This window comes from Danio aesculapii, chromosome 24 (genome assembly GCF_903798145.1).
Source record: "Danio aesculapii chromosome 24, fDanAes4.1, whole genome shotgun sequence".
Taxonomy (NCBI): Eukaryota; Metazoa; Chordata; class Actinopteri; order Cypriniformes; family Danionidae; genus Danio; species Danio aesculapii.
Window position 1 is genome coordinate 6109609 of NC_079458.1, and position 20795 is coordinate 6130403.

Here is a 20795-nt window from a genome sequence, read left to right on the forward strand (position 1 = left end):
ATCATTCAGCTGATTTGTTGTAATGTTCGAAAAACTCAAATACTCAATACACAAAAATTAGGAAAGTCTAATCACCAAAACAAGTGAGTATACCGAGGGTTTGATCCTCAGAAGTCGTAATACCCAAACAGCTTGAGGAAAAAAGTAGGCATACTGAGTATACGTGCGTATAGCAAGGACTACACCACTGCTTGTTAGCATTTTTTTTAAATAATTTAAAATGTGGCATAATCACTTATTATGTCTGCTTTTTTTTTAATAAATACAGATCACAATGAGTATGTTTATGTAAATAAGTTACAGTGAATAACAATTAAACATCATCTCACCCATATTCTTATTAAAGATTCATTTTTTTGGCCATTTTGCCTTCATTAGATAAGACAGTATTTAGACAGGAAGCGAATTTGTAGAGAGAGAGAGGGTAGGGAAATGTCCTCGAACTGGGATTCAAACTTGTGACGCCCTACTGCAACATATGTTGATGCGCTAACCACTAGGCTATTGCGCCGACTAGCTCACCCATATTCTAACAATCATTTGAAACATTAGACGCGTGCATTTATTATATTTTTGCACAACGGTGCACAGTCACTTTTCTAATGTGATGGACTGTGTTTTTAGGTCCATAAACAGCCAAAATGGGATTTATTAAAAGATGAAACTCACTTTTGCCATTTGAAATTAATTAAACGTTAACTTTAGTATAAAATAACTAAAATTAAACAACAGCGAATAGAAAAAAAATGTTCCTTACTGAAGGAGAAAATAGAAATAACTAATAGCTACATATAAACTAAATAACTAGTACTGGGTTGCCGCTGGAAAGGCATCCGCTGTGTAAAAGATATACTGGATAAGTTGGTGGTTCATTCCGCTGTGACGACCCCTGATAAATAATGGACTAAGCTGAAGGAAAATGAATGAATGAAATCACTTTTAATTTTTATTACAGAATCATTCTATTCTTCAAAATCACATGTACAAAATGGAAAAGTGCTTAAACCAATGTGATTCCTTAAAATCTGAGGATGATGAATCACTCCAACACGAACTCATAGACTGTTTTTAAGCAGATGTGACTCAGGAAATGCGCAGACTGTGCTTCATATTGCTCAATGAAGTGTCAGTGTGGTTTTTAAGTGTGTGTGTGAGCAGCTCGACTCAGTGCTTCTTTTTTTGTGATTTGGCTTTGGGTGAAAACATGGCGAGGTACGGTCGTCTCCTGCGGATCCGCACATCCGGCTGCTCGTCCTCTTTAATGTATCCTGTGGAGAGAAGAAAAGCAATGAACATTACCTAAATGCTTTAAAGCGTTCATATACAGCAATTCTCAGATTTATATATACACATAACCTCTGAGCTAACCACTGAGTTACTGTGCCACCCCATATTGTATCACATTGCCCTTTTTTTTCTGTCTTTGTCAACCTGACGTATCACAGTACCTCTTTCCACGCAGGTCTGTGTGGATGGAAATCCTACTTCCCAGAAGTTTTCCGGTGTGGAAGGAGGAATGTAACGGTAGCGATGCCGTGAACAGGAGGTCAGTTTTTTCTCTCTCTCTTCCTCTGGGAGATCTGCGTAATACTGAAACAACAACAGCGTGGTCTTAATGAAAATGTCTAAAATGATCCATGCTGAGATTATTTAAAGATGGGGATGTGTACAAAAGGACTCACAACTTCACACTCTTTACAGTAGTGGCCCTTCAGTTTTCTCCTTTCGTCTTTCTTACGCACAACCTCCACACAAGCAAAAGACTTATTCCTGGAATAGGGTTATTCAGGTTATTTTCAGGTTTTAGCACCACATGCCTTTTTTTCTCTTTTATTGTACATTTTAAAATCAGTGTCGTTACAGTGAAGTACAATTTTATTGAAAGTAGTGCTGGGCAAAATTAATTGTGATTAATCGCATCCAAAATAAAAGTTTGTCTTGACATAATATGTGTGTGTGTATATTTATTATGTATGTTTATATATATATATATACACATACATATACAGATACAGTTGTAGTCAGAATTATTAGCCCACCTTTTTTTCCTCTTTTTTAAATATTTCCCAAATGATGTTTAACGGAGCAAGAAAATTTTCACAGTATGTCTGATAATATTTTTTCTTCTGGAGAAAGTCTTATTTGTTTTATTTCAGCTAGAATAAAAGCAGTTTTTAATTTTTTAAACACCATTTTTATGGACAAAATTATTAGCCCCCTTAAGCAAACTTTTTTCTCGATAGTCTACAGAACAAACCATCGTTATACAATAACTTGCCTAATTACCCTAACCTGCCTAGTTAACCTAATTAACCACTTTAAGCTGTATAGAAGTGTCTTGATTGCCATAAATATCTAGTCAAATATTATTTACTCTCATCATGGAAAATATAAAATAAATCAGTTATTAGAAATGAGTTATTAAAACTATTATGATTAGAAATGTGTTGAAAAAAATCTTCTCTCCGTTAAACAGAAAATGGGGGAAAAAATAAACAGAGGGGCTAATAATTCAGGGGGGCTAATAATTCTGACTTCAACTGTATGTATACATACATACATACATACACACATACACACACACACACATACACACAATACACACATGCATATATATTTGAGAAAATATTTATTTATATTTAGGTATAAAATGTACATCTATATGATACAAATTATATATAAATTTGAATGTGTAACAAAATTGGTTTGTATTATTGTCTTGTCTGAATTTTGGGGGAAAGTCTTCAGGTGTTTTTCTGCTGTTTTTTCATCATCAATAGACCCAAACCCCTTATTAGCACTGTTTGGAATCCTGCCAGAACATGTTGACTTAAATTCAATACAGGCCTATAGTGTAGCCTTTGCAACTTTAATGGGATTTTGATCTTACATGCTCTTAGAATGAAAAAGATTCAGTTCACAACAACACAAAAGCCAGAACAGTTCCAGACAGTCTGGAGCCCTTTTATAAAAAAATAGACACCAAAATCTTAATTGCCTTTTTTTCTCTTTCTTTTCTTTGTACAATTTATTTAGTTATTCTTTTGTTTGTTTTTTTTATGTTATCTTATGTGCGTTTATTTTTATGTGGTATTTTATCTTTTATTTATATACTTTTTTAGTGTACAATTATGTTTTCCTGTTTTGTTTCTATGTACTGTATGTGTATTACATATATGTAATAAATATATATAATAAACACACATATATTTTGTCATAACAAACCTTTATTTTGGATGTGACTTATCTTTGCCCAGCACTAATAATAATAATAATAATAATAATAATAATAATAATAATAATAATAATAAATAAATAATAATAATAATGAAAAAAAAAATAATAATAAAAAATAATAATAATGAATAAAAATAATAATAATAATAATAATAATATATTAAAAAGTTATATATTTAAAAAACCTGCTTTTTTTCACAAATTGTGAATGCAACCTTTCTCATTTTATTTGTAAGTGTAAACTATGTAAAACTAAAATGAAAAAGTGTCAATTAAAAAAGCTACATAGTTAAAAAATACAAAACAAAAAGACAAAAATGAGAAAAGAACTAAAACTTGGAAAATAGAAAGATATAAAAGATATAAATGATAATAAAATAAATATAATTGTAAGTTTCAAGCTCAAATGATTTTATACAGAGGTAAAACGTACATATTTTTGAAGCAGCTCATTAAGAACGCGAATAAATATTAATAATATTACAAATGTTATAAATATCAATAATATGATAAGTGTTACACGTTATAAATGATAACTTTATAAATAATATCCTACCAATAAATGACTGTATTATACTCACCTGCTGGATTTATCACTATCAGACACCACTGGTTTCCAGTCTGCCGGCCGGCGAAAAACCACTGGATAATCACAGAGTTTGTTAAAAAAAGGTAAAAAAAAAAAAACAGGTGCTGTGGTCATCGGTGAGTCAAAAAAGGCAAACAGTGTTGTCATTTAACAAAACAAAAAGAAGAAGTAAATAAAAAGAAATAAAGTTAGTAAATGATGTCTTTACCTGCAGCCTCTGGCTCTTCTTCATGATCCTCTTCTTCTCTCTCCTCCTCATATACACTCTCCTGTTTGGGATCAGTGCTTTCATCCTGTGGACAAGACTCATATTCTCCATATCCCGTCTTATCGAAGATGTCAGCAAGGCTGTCATTTGCCTTCTGCCCGATTCCTGTTGATCAAGTCATGTGTAGATACAGTGAACGAGGCATTAATCTGAAGTAACCAATCAAGAGTGGATTGTTGATGTTGTACCGGTGGTTTGAGACTGTCTCGTTGTCTTCTGTCCTCTCAACAGCAGACTGTGGCTCACAAAGGTGCAGTCGGTGTCCAGCGTCTCCAAATCTGTTCTGGCCTGATGCTATTTGGTAAAAAATTCAATTTTATTTCTGTATTTTTTTTTTTTACCTCTTTAACATACAGAATAACCTTTCAGTATACTACACACTAGTGTTAAAGACCTCTTACCCTCACTGAAGCTGCATTTATTTCATTAAAAGTACAGTAAATCAGTAATATTGTGAAATATTACTAGTTTAAAATAGCTGTTTTCATTTATAGTTATTCCAGTGTCACATGACCCTTTAGAAATACTTATAATATTATAATAAAAAATTATAATTATATCAAATATCTTCCCATATTTTTGTGCAAACTATGTAAAGCTTTGATCAAACATATTATATTAAGTGGCCTTAATTACGATGTACTTCCAATTAAATTAATCAGTTACAATGCATTTATTATGCGCATGCATGTTTTTATAATGTACTTATATTTAAAATGTTATCTGCATGTATTTACATCTACTAATTTCCTGTAATTGATACATTTTCTGTAATTATTTATAATTACATTGTTGACCCATTCCTTGCATTTTGACCCACCCTTAAATCTACCCATCCTATCAAACATGTCCATAACCATAATCCGTATCCCAGAATGCCTAAATTATTAGTCCGCGATTATTTTTCCCCCATTTTCTGTTTAACGGAGAGCAGATTTTTTTCAACTCATTTCTAAACATAATAGTTTTAATAACTCATTTCTAATAACTGATTTATTTTATCTTTGCCATGATGACAGTGAATAATATTTGACTAGATATTGTTCAAGACACTTCTATACAGCTTAAAGTGACATTTAAAGGCTTAACTAGGTTAATTAGGTTAACTAGGCAGGTTAGAGTAATTAGGCAAGTTACTGTATAATCATGGTGTGTTCTGTAGACAATTTAAAAATATATAGCTTAAAGGGGCTAATAATTTTGACCTTAAAATGGTGTTTAAAAAATTAAAAACTGATTTTATTCTAGCTGAAATAAAACAAATAAGACTTTCTCCGGAAGAAAAAATATTATCAGACATACTGTGAAAATTTCCTTGCTCTGTTAAACATTCTTTGGGAAATATTAAAAAAAGAGAAAAAAATCTTTAATATTTTGTAAAATAATTCTGATTTTAAATGTAATAGAAAGTTTAATAGTAATATCATTATTAATGCTAGGGCTGCATGATACTGGGAAAATATGTGATATGCGATTTTGTATTGCAAAAACAGAATTTCTTATGATATAACATTTCCCTAGAAGAGTGCTGTTTTTATTAACTATATTTTTAAATCATGTATTTATGTAACAATGTTAAAACAAACAGCTAAAATATACATTTCAGATCAAATTATTTTTAATTCAGACTAAAAAAAATACTGTGTCAAACATCTAAAAAGTCTTTAAAATGAGTGGAAAGCTCAGCAGATATCCTAACTCTGATTGGCTGTTGTCATTTTCCCCTCTAGTCTTGATTCATAAGTATTTCTTTTTAGTTCTGGATTCACCTTTGGGTTGCTTCAGCCAATAGTAGAACAGCAACTACTGGGGAGGTGGGGATAAAGATAGTAAGGCTCCATCTGAGTGGTCAAATTTAGATAAACCACCAATGCATAAAATAAATGTCATTTATAACATGTCTGTGATACGTTTAACAATATGATATAATGATACATTAATATACTGTGCAGCCCTACTAAAAATATTATTATTTATTTAAAATCTCAACAAAAGTATTTCTAAACAGTAGTGAAAGTGTGGCTGTTTGAGGATCAGTCATCAGTACCTCTGGTTGAGGAGAGCTCTCTGTATCGTACTGACCGAGATCAGCTCCTGGATCAACACTCCAGCTCTGATCTGTGCTCCAAAAAAGATTAAATAACCACAAAATAATACAATGGTTGACCTTAACTATGCAAGATACACAATCATTGAAAATAGAGATGTGCGGTATTGACAATTATTAATATTAATTAAACAATTCATTGTCCAGAGTGTAATGTAGCTGATTTTGGTGTGTTTTAGATGAATAAATACGACATCGAAACCCCCAGTAGATAAATCCTCGTGTTACTGAGTGATAGATTGAACTGTTTATTCAAATGATTCATTCAAAACAGCTGATTCATTTAGAAATGAAGCAAATGACTATCTATGACAACTATGTCTATCTATGTCAAATAAAATGAAATCAATATATTTGGTTTTGTGTTTTGTTCGCAAATGGAGTGACACTCAGTAATGTCAGTTTGCACATACATACCGTTATTATATTTTCATAGATAATAAATATTCCACCCTTTTTTAGAAGTGGTTTATAATGAGTTAGCATTACCATATGGAAAAGGTGTGTTTTGGTTCTTAGCAGCACTTTTTCGAGGTGTGTGTCCGTCCAAACATTTCCTCTTTGAATCCTATAAAGAATAATAGAGATAAATGTACAGTTAAAGTCAGAATCATTAGCCCCTGTTTATTTGTTTCCCCAATTTCTGTTTAACGGAGAAAAGATTATTTTCAACACATTTCTAAACATAATAATTTTAATAACTCATCTCTAATAACTGATTTATGTTATCTTTGCCATGATGACAGTAAATAATATTTGACTAGATATTTTTAAGACACTTCTATACAGCTTAAAGCAGGGGTGTCAAACTCAGTTCCTGCAGGACCGCAGCTCTGCACAGTTTAGGTCCAACTCTAATTAAACACACCTGATCTGACTAATTAAGTCCTTCAGGCTTGTTTAAAACCTACAGGCAAGTGTGTTGAAGCAGGGTTGGAACTAAACTGTGTAGGGCTGCGGCCCTTCAGGAGTTTGACACCCCTGGCTTAAAGTGACATTTAAAGACTTAAGGTGCGGTCACACTTGACTTTTCCTTCCATAGACTTCCATTCATACGCACGCGAATGCGTCAGACCGGAAACGCGGGGTCATGCGTCGAGTTTCGCAGGTTGCTGCGGTGCAAAGTTCAAGCTTGGTGAACTCTGACCTGCAAAATCGCATCATTTGACTGCGTGAGACCAATCGAGGATCAAAACAGGACTTCTCTGGGCAAAAATGTAAAACATGGAGCAATTGCTCGCTTTTTTAAATGTCTAATAAGCTTGTTTAATCCCGCCCCTTTTCGCAGCGCCGCACGACAGAATTTCGCACACACAAAGCCCGGTGTGACCGTAGCTTTAACTAGGTTAATTAGGTTAACTAGGCAGGTTAGAGTAATTAGGCAAGTTATTGTATAATGATGGTTTGTTCTGTAGACCTTTGAAAAAATATATAGCTTAAGGGGGCTAATAATATTGACCTTAAAATGGCTTTTAAAAAACTGCTTTTATACTAGCTGAAATAAAACAAATAAGACTTTCTCCAGAAGAAAAAACATTATCAGACATACTGTGAAAATTTCCTTGCTCTGTTAAACAACATTTGGGAAATATTTAAAAAAGCAAAAAAATTCAAAGGGGAGCTGATAATTCTGACTTCAACTGTATATGCACAAATATAACTTTGTAAAACATCCTGTAGACAATATTAATTAAAATAAGTGATTTATGAAGGGTGTACTCATATGTGCTGAGAACTGTAACTCAGCACAGTAACACAAATAAAAAAATAATGACCTTTTAACTTGGTAAACAAAGCATGTTTTTAAATTTAATATATCTACTAAAGGACAGAAAATGTCACTTTACAAACAGTATTGTAAATAAATTATATATATATAACTCAACAATACTACTTAAATTATTATAAAACTGAATATACAGTTGAAGTCAGAATTATTAGCCCTCCAGTGAATTTCTTTTCTTTTTCAAATATTTCCCAAATGATACCAAAGGATAAAATATGTCTCATGTAAAGCTCATATGTCTCATGTAAAAAGAAGAGATAAGTAAAAGAAAAAATAAGTTTAAGTAATTGACGAATGATGTATGTGGTAATAGGGTGGGAAAATAATAAGCTTGTGCTTTATCCAGCCCTATTTCGACCATGTTGAAATGTATTTTTAGTTAAAGATCTTTTATATATGATATTTCTGTTAAAAAATAAATAAATCAAATCCTAGTATCTTGAAAAATATCTAGAATATATTGTAAAAAATATTATGTGCTGTCATCATGGCAAAGATAAAAGTAATCAGTATTTAAGAAATGCTTTTTAAAACTATTATGTTTAGAAATGTGTTATGTTTAACATGTTTAACAAATGTGAGGGAAAAAATACAGGGGGCCTAATAATTCAGAAGGGCTAATAATTCTGGCTTCAATTGTGTGTGTGTGTATATATGTATATTTGTATATATATATGTGTATATGTATATATATGTATATATATATATATATATATATATATATATATATATATATATATATATATATATATATATATATATATATATATATATATATATATATATATATATATATATATATATATATATATATATACACACATACTTATAAGTAAATAAATAGTCTCAACATGTGCTGAAAAAATCCGCGGAAATCTGCAGACTTTTGTGCATGCAGATTCCATCTGGGCCTAGATACGGTATGAGTAAATCAGATGGTCACCTGCGTGGCTTCAGTCTGACTCATTTCCTTATTCTTGCTCTTTAATCGACCATCAGCTGGAGTGGAAGCAAATATCATTCCTTTGATATCAGTCTCATCAGGATCCAGACTGCAATCAGAAATCCCCCGATCTTTTTTTGCACCATTCGAATGTTTTCTCTTCCCTTTCGTTAAAACACACATGCTGCTATTCGCAGGTGTGCGTAAAACATCCTCTTTGGATGACAGATGCTCTTGTGAGGCCAGTGGATGGCAGCGCAAAATTAATGGAGAATCATCATTCTGGACTGCAGTGAGGCTGGAGGAGGTGTGGAGAAAATACAATCAGTAATATTACTAAGCATTAAAAGGATAGTTAACCCAAAAATGGAAATTCTGTTATTATTTGCTCATCCTCCATTTGTTCCTAATCTGTTTGAGTTTCTTTCTGTTGAACTCGAAAAAATACTCAAAATAAATACTCGAAAAACTTGATACTCGAAAAAATAGACTTCCACAGTATCTTTTGTTCCTACTATGGAAGTTTTTTCCAGTGTTCTTAGTACCATCTTGTTTTGTGAGATAAATACAAGATCTTTGAGGGAGTTTGGGGACCTTTCAAATTGTTCACATAACGCATCACATAACAGCATGATGCATGAATATGCTTGATGCAGGTGAGTGGGCTAGACAGCCACATGTAGGACACACTCCTCCTGTCTTAATGCACCAGACATTTAGTTAGAAACACTCCTATGCTTTACATGTTTGTTTATATAACTGCTATTTTCATTTAAAGCACTTCTTTTTTGCATTGATATTTAATATTTTCAGTTAAATTAGGTAACTTCTCATCCTCATTTGCGGATCTCACTTGTGGCCTCCTTCAAGGCTCAGTCTTAGCTCCCTCACTTTTTTCATTATATATGCTTCCGCTAAGGGCCATTCTAAGAAGCCATGGGGTGTCTTTCCATGTCTATGCTGATGACACCCAGATTTACTTATCTATTAAGAGGAATGACCCTCTCGCTCTTAGTACCTTACTAAGGTGCTTAGATGAGATCAAAATTTGGCTATCCCACCATTTTTATCATTAAATGAGGACCAAACAGAGGGGATTGTCTTCAGCCCTACTGATAACGCTCAGGCCTCTTGCCTAGATCTGGGCTGCTTATCTGACTTCAGATCCCCCCCGTGTCGACAATCTGGGTGTCATTCTTGATGAATCATTGAAACTAGACAAACAGATCAGTTCGGATATTGGCTCCAGTTTTTATCAACGACGTTTGCTGTCTAAAGTTAAACACTTCTTAAATCCCACCACTCTAGAGATGGCTGTCCACGATTTTATTACATCATGGTTAGACTACTGCAATGCACCTTACTGTGGCATGTCAAAAATACCAAATTTCTCGCCTTTAGTTGCTCCAAAATGCTGCTGCTAGATTTATTTGTTATAGCAGAAAATATGACCACATTACCCCTCTTCTAAGAGGCCTTCATTGGCTGTCTGTCCAATTCAGAATTGATTTTAAAGTGCTTTCACTGGTATATAAATCCCTCCATAATCTAGCCCCATCCTATCTCTCAAAGTTTCATTTTTACACACCCGTGAGATCTCTTCGGTCAAGTGATCAGAATCTTCTTTTAGTTCCTCAGTCCAGACTGAAACGTAGAGGGGACAGAGCTTTCTCTGTGACGGGTCCTCAGTTGTGGAACACCTTGCCCCTTGAGATTAGAATGGCTCTTATCATTATCTATTATTAACTTCTTAAAATGTACCTTTTTAGCTTGGCTTTTTAAGATTATTTTAATAGTTCTTTCTACTGCTACATTTTTACATATTTTTCAGACGTTCCTCCTGCCTTATTTCTATGTTTTTATTTTCTGTCTTTTTATTTTTACCTTGTCTTATGTACAGCACTTTAAATATAATATAATATAAATAAATGAACTTGAACTTAATATCTCTTGTGTAAATACACAATGAACAGAGGTCTCCATAATCCTGGACCAGGCCGTATCCTGAGCAGATGCTGTGGTGGTCATGGAGGAGTGGAGAGCATGAGACTGATTCCTGAAAGTCCAAGTGACAGACGAGTCTCTGCACTGATCCTGTGGGCCAGCCTGTACACCCACTGGTGACCTACTCACACCTGCAGCTTCTCCACGATGGGCGTCCAGCATTCTCCAGCCCCCAGTGCCTAGACTGCAGCTCTGCACTAGAAGTTTGGCCAGAGGAGAAATGGTCGTGCCCAACTGAGTCTGGTTTCTCTCGAGGTTTTCTTCCTTCACTTTCACCAATTGGTGAAGTTTTGTTCCTCACCACTGTTGCCAATGGCCTGCTTTGTTTGGAATTTGTGGAGCTGTACATCGATGGATTTGCTCTTCAGTGTTTGAACTTTCGGCAGTGTAAATTAAACCACACTGAACGGAACTGAACTTCAACTCTGAATTTTGGACTGACACTGTTTAAATTTACTAGAACTTCTATGTTAAGCTGCTTTGACACAATCCACATTGTAATTATAGAAAGCGCTATAGAAATAAAGATGAATTGAATTAAATTGTTCCTAAACCGTGGTGGAGTTGGAAATGTGTCGATTCATGAGTAAAGAAGAGAGGTCATAAATATTGAATATTGATGTAAAATGGTGAGAAGTTTTGTTTGTTTGTTCTTTTTTAAGTGTGTATTATCCGAGTGTAAAGTAAAATGCACAGACATTAAAGATATTAAAACACACATATCTTGTTTTGTGTTTAACAGATGGTAAAACATAAATCACTTGAGGGTGAGCAAATTGTGAGGATATGTTCATTTTATGGTGAAATGTCCCTTTAATTATGTTTCAGATCTCACTGTTAATTATTTAAAAGTTAGTATTTGGATTTAAAAGTGCTTCATTACCTGTTTGTGCCGTCACGTATCTCAGGTTGTTGGTTTTGTTCATGTTCATCATGATCATCGTTGTCATCGAGCTGGAGGAAAAACACACTGGACATGTAAACACACACTTCTGCTGTTATGGATATACAGTCGATTATTATGACAATTATTAGCCCCCTTTAATTTTTTTCTTTTTTTAAATATTTCCCAAATGATGTTTAACAAGGCAAGGAAATTGTCACAGTATGTCTGATAATATTTTTTCTTCTGGAGAAAGTCTTATTTGTTTTATTTCGGCTAGAATAAAAGCAGTTTTTTAATTTTTAAAAACCATTTTAAGGTCAATATTATTAGCCCCTTTAAGCTAGACCTTTTTTTCAATAGTCTACAGAAGAAACCACTGTCATACAATGACTTGTCTAATTACCCTAACCTGCCTAGTTAACCTAATTAACCTAGTTAAGCCTTTAAATGTCACTTTAAGCTGTATAGAAGTGTCTAGAAAAATATTAAGTTAAATATTATTTACTGTTATTATGACAAAAATAAACTAAATCAGTTATTAGAAATGAGCTATTAAAACTATTATGATTAGAAATGTGTTGAAATAATCTTCTCTTTGTTAAACAGAAATTGGGGAAAGTAATAAACAGGGGGGCTAATAATTCAGGGGGGCTAATAATTCTGACTTCAACTGTATATAGATGGTTTACGAGGTTACTATTTGTTTTTGTCATTATTAACCTGCAAATCTAAATTGAAACCAGGAAGGGAATTTTGGGTATATGTAGGTTTAAGATAAGACCAAACCTCTTCTGGATAGACGTCTGGATGGCAGGTCTCAGGAACCACAATCCTGAAATGTCTCTTGTTATTAGGCTCTAAAATAAACGATGCAATGTCAATTCAAAAAGAAGAATTGGACAAAAATTTTAAAAATGTTATTGCGTATACAAGTTTGATTTAAGGTGAATTCCATTAAGCACACGCACACGCACACGCACGCGCACCCACACGCACAAATACACACTTGTATATTACTTTCATAAAATACCTGCAATAAAAGTCCCATCCATTTCACACGTCTCAGCAACCAGCACACCCTTGCCATTACAGCCGAAAGCCACAGATGGCTCTCTTTGCCTGGGTTCTGTAAATTATATCAAAATAAAATTATTACAACATTGTAATGTACATATTATTATTTATAAATTTTAAAAACAACTAAAATCTAATTATTAAATTAATATATTAGTGCTATATATTATGATTAATTGGATCCCAAATAGAAGCTTGTATTCACATAACATGCATGTATATATTTGAAATATTTGAATATTTTATGAAGCTTGTATTTTATATATGTACACACACATATACATAATAAATATACAGTATAAACATATATCATGCAAATACAATCTTTTAATTTGGATTCAATAATCCCGATTAATCATTTGACAGCATAATAACAATATATACTTATTTTATTATTGTATTTTAATCCTAAAAATCTATTTAAAATCTATTTTTTATTGTACATTATTATTATCATATTTTATTTGTTATTATATTTTAATTATGCATGAAAGTTTCTGTCTAATTTGGAATAAAAACATTTATGAATCAATCATTAGGATCTATTTCAAGATGTTTTATACATATTTTTTAAATTTCTACCTTTTTAGTCAAACTTTTGCACTGAAGTGGGAAATAAAGTGAGAAATATAATCACATATGAATGAGTATATTTCTGAGTATATATTTTAAAATGTTAAAAAGTAATATCCCTTTACATGTGGTCAGTGTATATAAACTATTAATTGACTGAATTTACAGAAATGGCACTACATTGCGATATAAATAATTATCATGAGGATGTGAGATGACTTCTATTGTGACATGAGATTTTAGTCATATCGCTCAGCTCTAATCACACATAATATTAACAACATTTGGGCATTTTAAACACATTGGAGTGACTAACCGGGGTGTGAGAGTGATAGCGGTGTCTCAGCGTATCGGACGTGGTTCTGCTCTTTCCGCCGTTTCATCTTGCTGGCAACGGGTAAAGACAGCGGCCGGAGAGGAGAGTCTGGGATCATTCCCTCCTCTGGCTCAGAGGACGCGTTCTGTGGAGAACTAAACACACACACACACACACACACACACACACACACACACACACACACACACACACACACACACACACACACACACACACACACACACACACACACACACACACACACACACACACACACACACACACAAAGACTCAAAACAGACGGTCAAATGATGATGGATGTCACCAGTGTTCAGTTAAGAGTATTTCATCATGTTTTCTTCAACTCTGAGACTCACCCAGACCTCCTGAGTTGCTCCAGTTCAAGACTCAGTCTCCTGTTTTCATCTGTCAGAGTTTTCCTCTCAGCCTCTAAACACACACACATGACAGATGATTTTTGGGTTGATACTGCTAGGTTGGAAGAGGTGAGAGCTGCACCGGTATGGAATTTTTGACCTGATAACTGATAACGTACATTTGATTTGGAAGCAGATAGCCAATATTTTATTTTAAAAATAGCAAACAAGTAATATCTATATCTATAATTGTTATGCATGATTGTAAAAAGAAAAATCAAACACTTACAGTGAACAACTGACTTTATTTTAAAACTTTAACTTCAGATTAGAAGAATTTACAACCAGGCAAAAACAGCAAAAATAAAGCATAAAAATAGCACAAATAAAAGCCTAATTTTGTTATTGGACCAATAAAGATAACATTAAAAATTAGGTTGGCTGATATTAGCTGTGTCTCATTTCAATTCAATTCAATCCAATTGACCTTTATTTGTATAGCGTTTTTACAATGTAGATTGTATCAAAGCAGCTTCACATAAAAGGTCATAGTAAATTGGAGGTTGCATCCACCGAAGGATGCAGACTTCAAAGGTGAGTCCTTCGAAGTCCACATAGGCGGAACAAAGCACTTTGAAAGGAGACGATCTAGCCAACAGAGGACAGATCTCATCACCTAGCAACCATAACAGCTGCTGCGGTAATAAAATTTGTAATGATTTTATTTAAGTGATTTTAAAACTTATTTTAAGCTGATCTGAAGGCAAAACAAGGTTTACAGATCCTGGAAATATATTTCCTTAGATCCATACGTGTCCACATCAAAATGTAAACTGTCTATAAAATCACTTTTCAGTAAGACATGTCATACTCTTTTTGTTTTTAAAATGTGTTTAGATATCCAAGTAAAATAAAACTTAATTCATAAATTTTCTTTTAAATACAGTTTTTTTCTGTTTCAATTTTTCTTTTCATCCAGTTTTCTTTTAAAACGTCCTGCCGTTATCAGCACGCAATGAATCTTGGGGCGTTCGAGGCCACGAAGGACCAACCGGTTGTGTCCTTCATTACCTGGGAAACGAAGGACGGATTTTGAGGCTGCATTTGAAGGAGCCTTCGAATTTCCTTGAAATGAGACAGCCTTCGTCGCGCCGCGATGATGCAGCGCACTTCGAATGCATCCTTTGGAGCAGGGGTGGGCAAACTCGGTCCTGGAGGGCCGGTGTCCTGCACAGTTTAGCTCCAGCTCTGATCAAACACACCTGCTAATAGATAATTAGTGATCTTGGAGACACTGATTAGCATGTTCAGGTGTGTTTGATTAGAGTTGAAGCTAAACTATGCAGGACACCGGCCCTCCAGGACCGAGTTTGCCCACCCCTGCTTTGGAGGATGCAGCGTCTGAAATGAGACACAGCTATTGATATGGACACCAACGTATCATGCAACCCTAGTAGATACAGATGAGTGTCAAACAACATATAATAAAAACTATTTATTTATTTATGAATTTAACACTCAATTCTTACAAAAATTCCACCTAAATTACAATTTCCAGGTGCACAATTTACATTTCAGACATTTCATATATATAAACTTTTGCATGGCTTCTTTAACTTTTCTTGTTCATTATAATTTATTTTAAATTCTCTAATAACATATTCATAAGGGTGTATTCACTTTTGCACCATAATAGCTAATTATGTTTTTTGAATAATTTCAATTCTCTCAAAAATAATTACAACTAGGCAAACAATAACAAAAAACATTTATTTTATATGGCCTCCTTGATTTTTCTTGTAACATTCATTGGAGTCTAGTTCATTTTGAACTATAATCGTAATTTACGAATGGTTTCAGTTTTCCCTTTGTATCGACTTATCTAACAATAAACAGCATTTGCTCCAATTTCTCACCATTTCAGATCTCGCAAAAAGTATTATTTTAAAAGCAAGATGGTCACACTTTACAATAAGGTTCATTAGTTAATGTTAATTAATGCATTTACTAACATGAACAAACAATGAACAGTACATTTCCTACAGTATTTGTTCATGTTAGTTATTGAAAATACAGTTGTTCGTTGTTAGTTCATGTTAACTCATCAGTGCATTAACTAATGTTAACAAGCATGGACTTGGATGTTAATAATGCATTAGTAAATGTTCAATTATGATTAATAAATGTTGTGCAAGTGTTGTTCATGATTAGTTCATGTTAGTAAATGCGTTAACTGATGAACCTTATAGTAAAGTGTTACCAGCAAGATGAATATTTTTCAGTAGGCATGGGCCGGTATATGATTCTGACGTTATGATAACCTTGGATAAAACATCACGGTTTCACTGTGTTGTGATTACTGCTCTAAAATATGTTCGTTTTAAATGTCTGGATAAAAAACAACCCCAACCCCCTTTGACTTTTTCAAACTGTGGTATACCTTAAAAACGGTTATCGTCCCGTGCCTATTTTTGCATGTTAGAGTGCATTTATTTAAGCTGGGCGCAGTAAATAAGTACAGTCGTCTATATACACAAGTAACTGTGGTATACCTTGAAAACGGTTATCGTCCCGTGCCTATTTTTGCATGTTAGAGTGCATTTATTTAAGCTGGGCGCAGTAAATAAGTACAGTCGTCTACATACACAAGTAACTGTGGTATACCTTGAAAACGGTTATCGTCCCGTGCCTATTTTTGCATGTTAGAGTGCATTTATTTAAGCTGGGCGCAGTAAATAAGTACAGTCGTCTATATACACAAGTAACTGTGGTATACCTTGAAAACGGTTATCGTCCCGTGCCTATTTTTGCATGTTAAAGTGCATTTATTTAAGCTGGGCGCAGTAAATAAGTACAGTCGTCTATATACACAAGTAACTGTGGTATACCTTGAAAACGGTTATCGTCCCGTGCCTATTTTTGCATGTTAGAGTGCATTTATTTAAGCTGGGCGCAGTAAATAAGTACAGTCGTCTATATACACAAGTAACTGTGGTATACCTTGAAAACGGTTATCGTCCCGTGCCTATTTTTGCATGTTAAAGTGCATTTATTTAAGCTGGGCGCAGTAAATAAGTACAGTCGTCTATATACACAAGTAACTGTGGTATACCTTGAAAACGGTTATCGTCCCGTGCCTATTTTTGCATGTTAGAGTGCATTTATTTAAGCTGGGCGCAGTAAATAAGTACAGTCGTCTATATACACAAGTAACTGTGGTATACCTTGAAAACGGTTATCGTCCCGTGCCTATTTTTGCATGTTAGAGTGCATTTATTTAAGCTGGGCGCAGTAAATAAGTACAGTCGTCTATATACGCAAGTAAATCGTCTATTTACATTATAAACAGCGCAGTGCAATAAAAAAAGCTTTAATACCACCACTGAAAAAGAAATAGTCACCAAAAATACTCACTAAGCTCAGAGATGACAGACAGATTTCTCTGATTATTATCTTCAAGCTCAGTGTTTGTCTTTTTAATCTGCTTCCCTGTCACAGTGCAGCGATCGCATGGCCCAGAACGCAACCTAAAAATAAACAACAAAATAAAACTGAGCTACAAATGCAGGATAAACGCATAAAAACACGATTAATAGATATGTTTGTGAGCACCTGTCCTCCAGCTGTCTGATCTTCTCCTGCTGGATCTTCTGTTGCTCTCGTAAATGTTGATTCTTGCTGTGAAATTCACTCAATCTCTGAGCATCTCTGAGAGAAGAGTCACATTATAAGCATTATTATTACTAATATTATTAATACATTCAGAGATCATATGTGATATTTATTATTAACAGATTACTTAAACCAAAGGAAAGCTTTTTAAAGTGCTTCAGCGTGTTTAATGATCATCACAAATCAATTACTCATCCATTAATGACTCTCAGACTGATTTATACACATTTTAAAATATTTTGCATCTACAGTATATGAGCCCTTATACTTACAGACAGCGCTCTTTCTTCAGTTTAGCTATTTTTGCTTGTAATTCTGAAAATGAGAAACGTGTGTTGTCAGTGAATTAATTAATTATTTGACAATCTATTTTATTATAGGAGTATTCAAATCAGAAAAACAGAATCCATAATAATAAAAATAAAATAGGAAAAACCTTATTATAGGTCCAAAATGCTATGAGGAAAAATATCACTTGAAAATTCTCTGGAGTCACTAGATTAGAGTTTGAGTAAAATGTATTTTTATTCTATAAAGGTCTTATAACAAATCATGGTTATTTCATTAAATACTGATTTCTTACATGTATTTTACACCTTTTCTAAAGTCAAATTTAAGCACTTTTTCTGTTGCAAACTTTTCCAGCACTTTACAAGTAAGGCAAATTACATACCTACACCAAAAAATACATATGTTATATGGCCTCTGAGTTTTCTGATTTATTGCAATTAATTTTAGACTTACTCATAACATATTCATAAGACTATAGTCAATTTTGCATTATAATCAGTTGAGGGAGAGCAAATAGTGAGTACATTTTCATTTTTGTGTGATTTATCCCTTAAAGGCAAGCAGTGTTGTGGGTAACACATTACAAGTAAAGCAAGTTCCGTAATAATATTAATTCTCTAAGTAACAAGTAAATTAATGCATTACTTAAAAAAATTAAGTAATAATATTTTAGTTACTATTTTAAAAAAATGTGAGTTACTTTTAGATTAATTATTAGCTTTTTATAAAATAAGTGGCTGAATTTAAATGAATATAGTAACGTTGAATCACGCACTAGATTAATTTGCCTTACTTTTCTCCAATGGAAGTAGGGCTGTGCGATTTAGGGAAAATATCTAATTGTGATTTTTTTGATAGATACTACTATTGCCATTTGATTTGCGATTTAATTTTGCAGTCAATCTTCAGCTCAGTAATCTGCAAGCCATGGCAACAATTCTGTGACAGCTCTTAAACATTACCCTTTTTTGTTCGGTATCTGTGATTCTGAAACCAAAATATTCCCATATTACAAATGACTGTTTTCTTTTATATTAATTTGTCTATTAATGTTTTTGAAGCAGCAGACGCCATTATCCCACTCGTATTTCCTGTTTGTTTTATTTATTTATTTTTTTTATATTGTGGGCGTTCCGCACAGTTCAGGTGCACAATTCTGATTGGGCAGAACACAATCGTGCTCACTCAATTGGCTAGTAAGACACATTTGCTCTGAGTGGGGGAAATTAAATAATACATATATATTTCATATAGCAGCCTCTTGCGATTTACTAATTGCAGCGTTTCAAATTGTGATTTGTTTTCGATTAATCGCACAACCCTAAATGGAAGTATTCTCATGATTTTTAATGTACAATTTCTGTGCAATTTTCTCCAGAGTCTTAACAGTATTCACCTACAGAAATTGAATAATAACATGTAAAACAGCACTAAATAGTCTTCATCATGTTAATAATACTATAACTTTAACTTTTATTAAAGTTACAAACTCTAAAATTTCTTGTGAATGCTTTAAACTCTCCTGAAAAGCTCACACCATCACAGGCCTTAAAAACAAATGCAAGTGATAAGTTTTAACTCTATTATGGTTACACTTTGCAACTGTGGTTCCTGGAAAACTATAATAACAACTCAACATTGCAGATCCTGTGATGTTACCATTGCGTTTGTGCACACTACGATATCTATGCTAAAATTATATGTTGTGCACCCCTAATATACAGCATGTATAGCTCTGGGGTCAGGAAGTGAAAGTGTAGGTTATACAGTTGTTAATTACACAGCTCCTATATACATATATTTTTAAATGCAAGTTCAAAAAGAGATCAAGTCTCAACCAGGTAAGTAAAAAAAAGTAACGTAGGGCACAATAATTAACGCAATACGTTACTTTTTTGGGGGGAGTAACTCAAAATTGTAACGCATTAACGTACTTTCAAAAGTAACTTTACCCAACACTGAAGGCATATACATTATAAGTAACTGTAAATTACCTAAAACTAAAAGTAATTCCTTAATTTGCCTTTTTCAGCAGATTTAATTACAGCAAATAACTAGTTGTTATGTAATTTAGCTAGGCTACACCACAGGTCATATACCTTGCATTGCGGTGTCGTGCAGGTCTCGGACAGCGGTCAGCAGTTCCTGCAGTTTCTCTCTGTGCTCTGAGGATGAAGCAGGACTCAGATCTGCTGAAGTGATGCTCATCTTCCCTCTGTTTCATTCAATCCTTGTTTTAGTACATTTTCAGCAACCACATTAAAAAAGTTGACGTTCACTCTCCTCTCACGCCTGACAGACTTTCTCCTGGACGTTTACACAAGCACTTCATGCGGCAAACGTATATCCGCGTATGAGACTACAATAATACGTATTTTAAACTGAAGCCCGTCCAGAAATGAAGTTACGTTCAACATCTGTGCATGTAAATATTGGGATTGCGCGCCTCGCAGAGGATTATGGGTAGTTCAGCTGAGGCTCGTCAGAAGAGTGACACTGACATCTACTGGACACTGTAAAAACTGCTAATCTACTTCTGCTGTCTATGCTAGTTAGTTTTTATCTATCTATCTATCTATCTATCTATCTATCTATCTATCTATCTATCTATCTATCTATCTATCTATCTATCTATCTATCTATCTATCTATCTATCCGTCCGTCCGTCCGTC

The 20795-nt window shown here is 33.6% G+C and overlaps 1 protein-coding gene across 1 annotated transcript; it reads right to left on the reverse strand.

The window, feature by feature from the left end:
* Positions 1 to 920: 920 nt before the first annotated feature.
* Positions 921 to 20563, reverse strand: rbbp8 (retinoblastoma binding protein 8). Its single transcript, XM_056450307.1, has 18 exons — positions 20223 to 20563; positions 18105 to 18147; positions 17773 to 17868; positions 17575 to 17687; positions 14161 to 14233; positions 13784 to 13938; positions 12851 to 12946; positions 12607 to 12677; positions 11818 to 11888; positions 8931 to 9228; positions 6691 to 6769; positions 6142 to 6212; positions 4283 to 4388; positions 4035 to 4199; positions 3819 to 3879; positions 1683 to 1770; positions 1449 to 1590; positions 921 to 1268 (listed from the first exon to the last, which is right to left on the reverse strand). The coding sequence occupies exons 1-18, from the start codon at positions 20329 to 20331 to the stop codon at positions 1165 to 1167; spliced, it is 1941 nt and encodes a 646-aa protein (XP_056306282.1). The 5' UTR covers positions 20332 to 20563; the 3' UTR covers positions 921 to 1164.
* Positions 20564 to 20795: the final 232 nt, after the last annotated feature.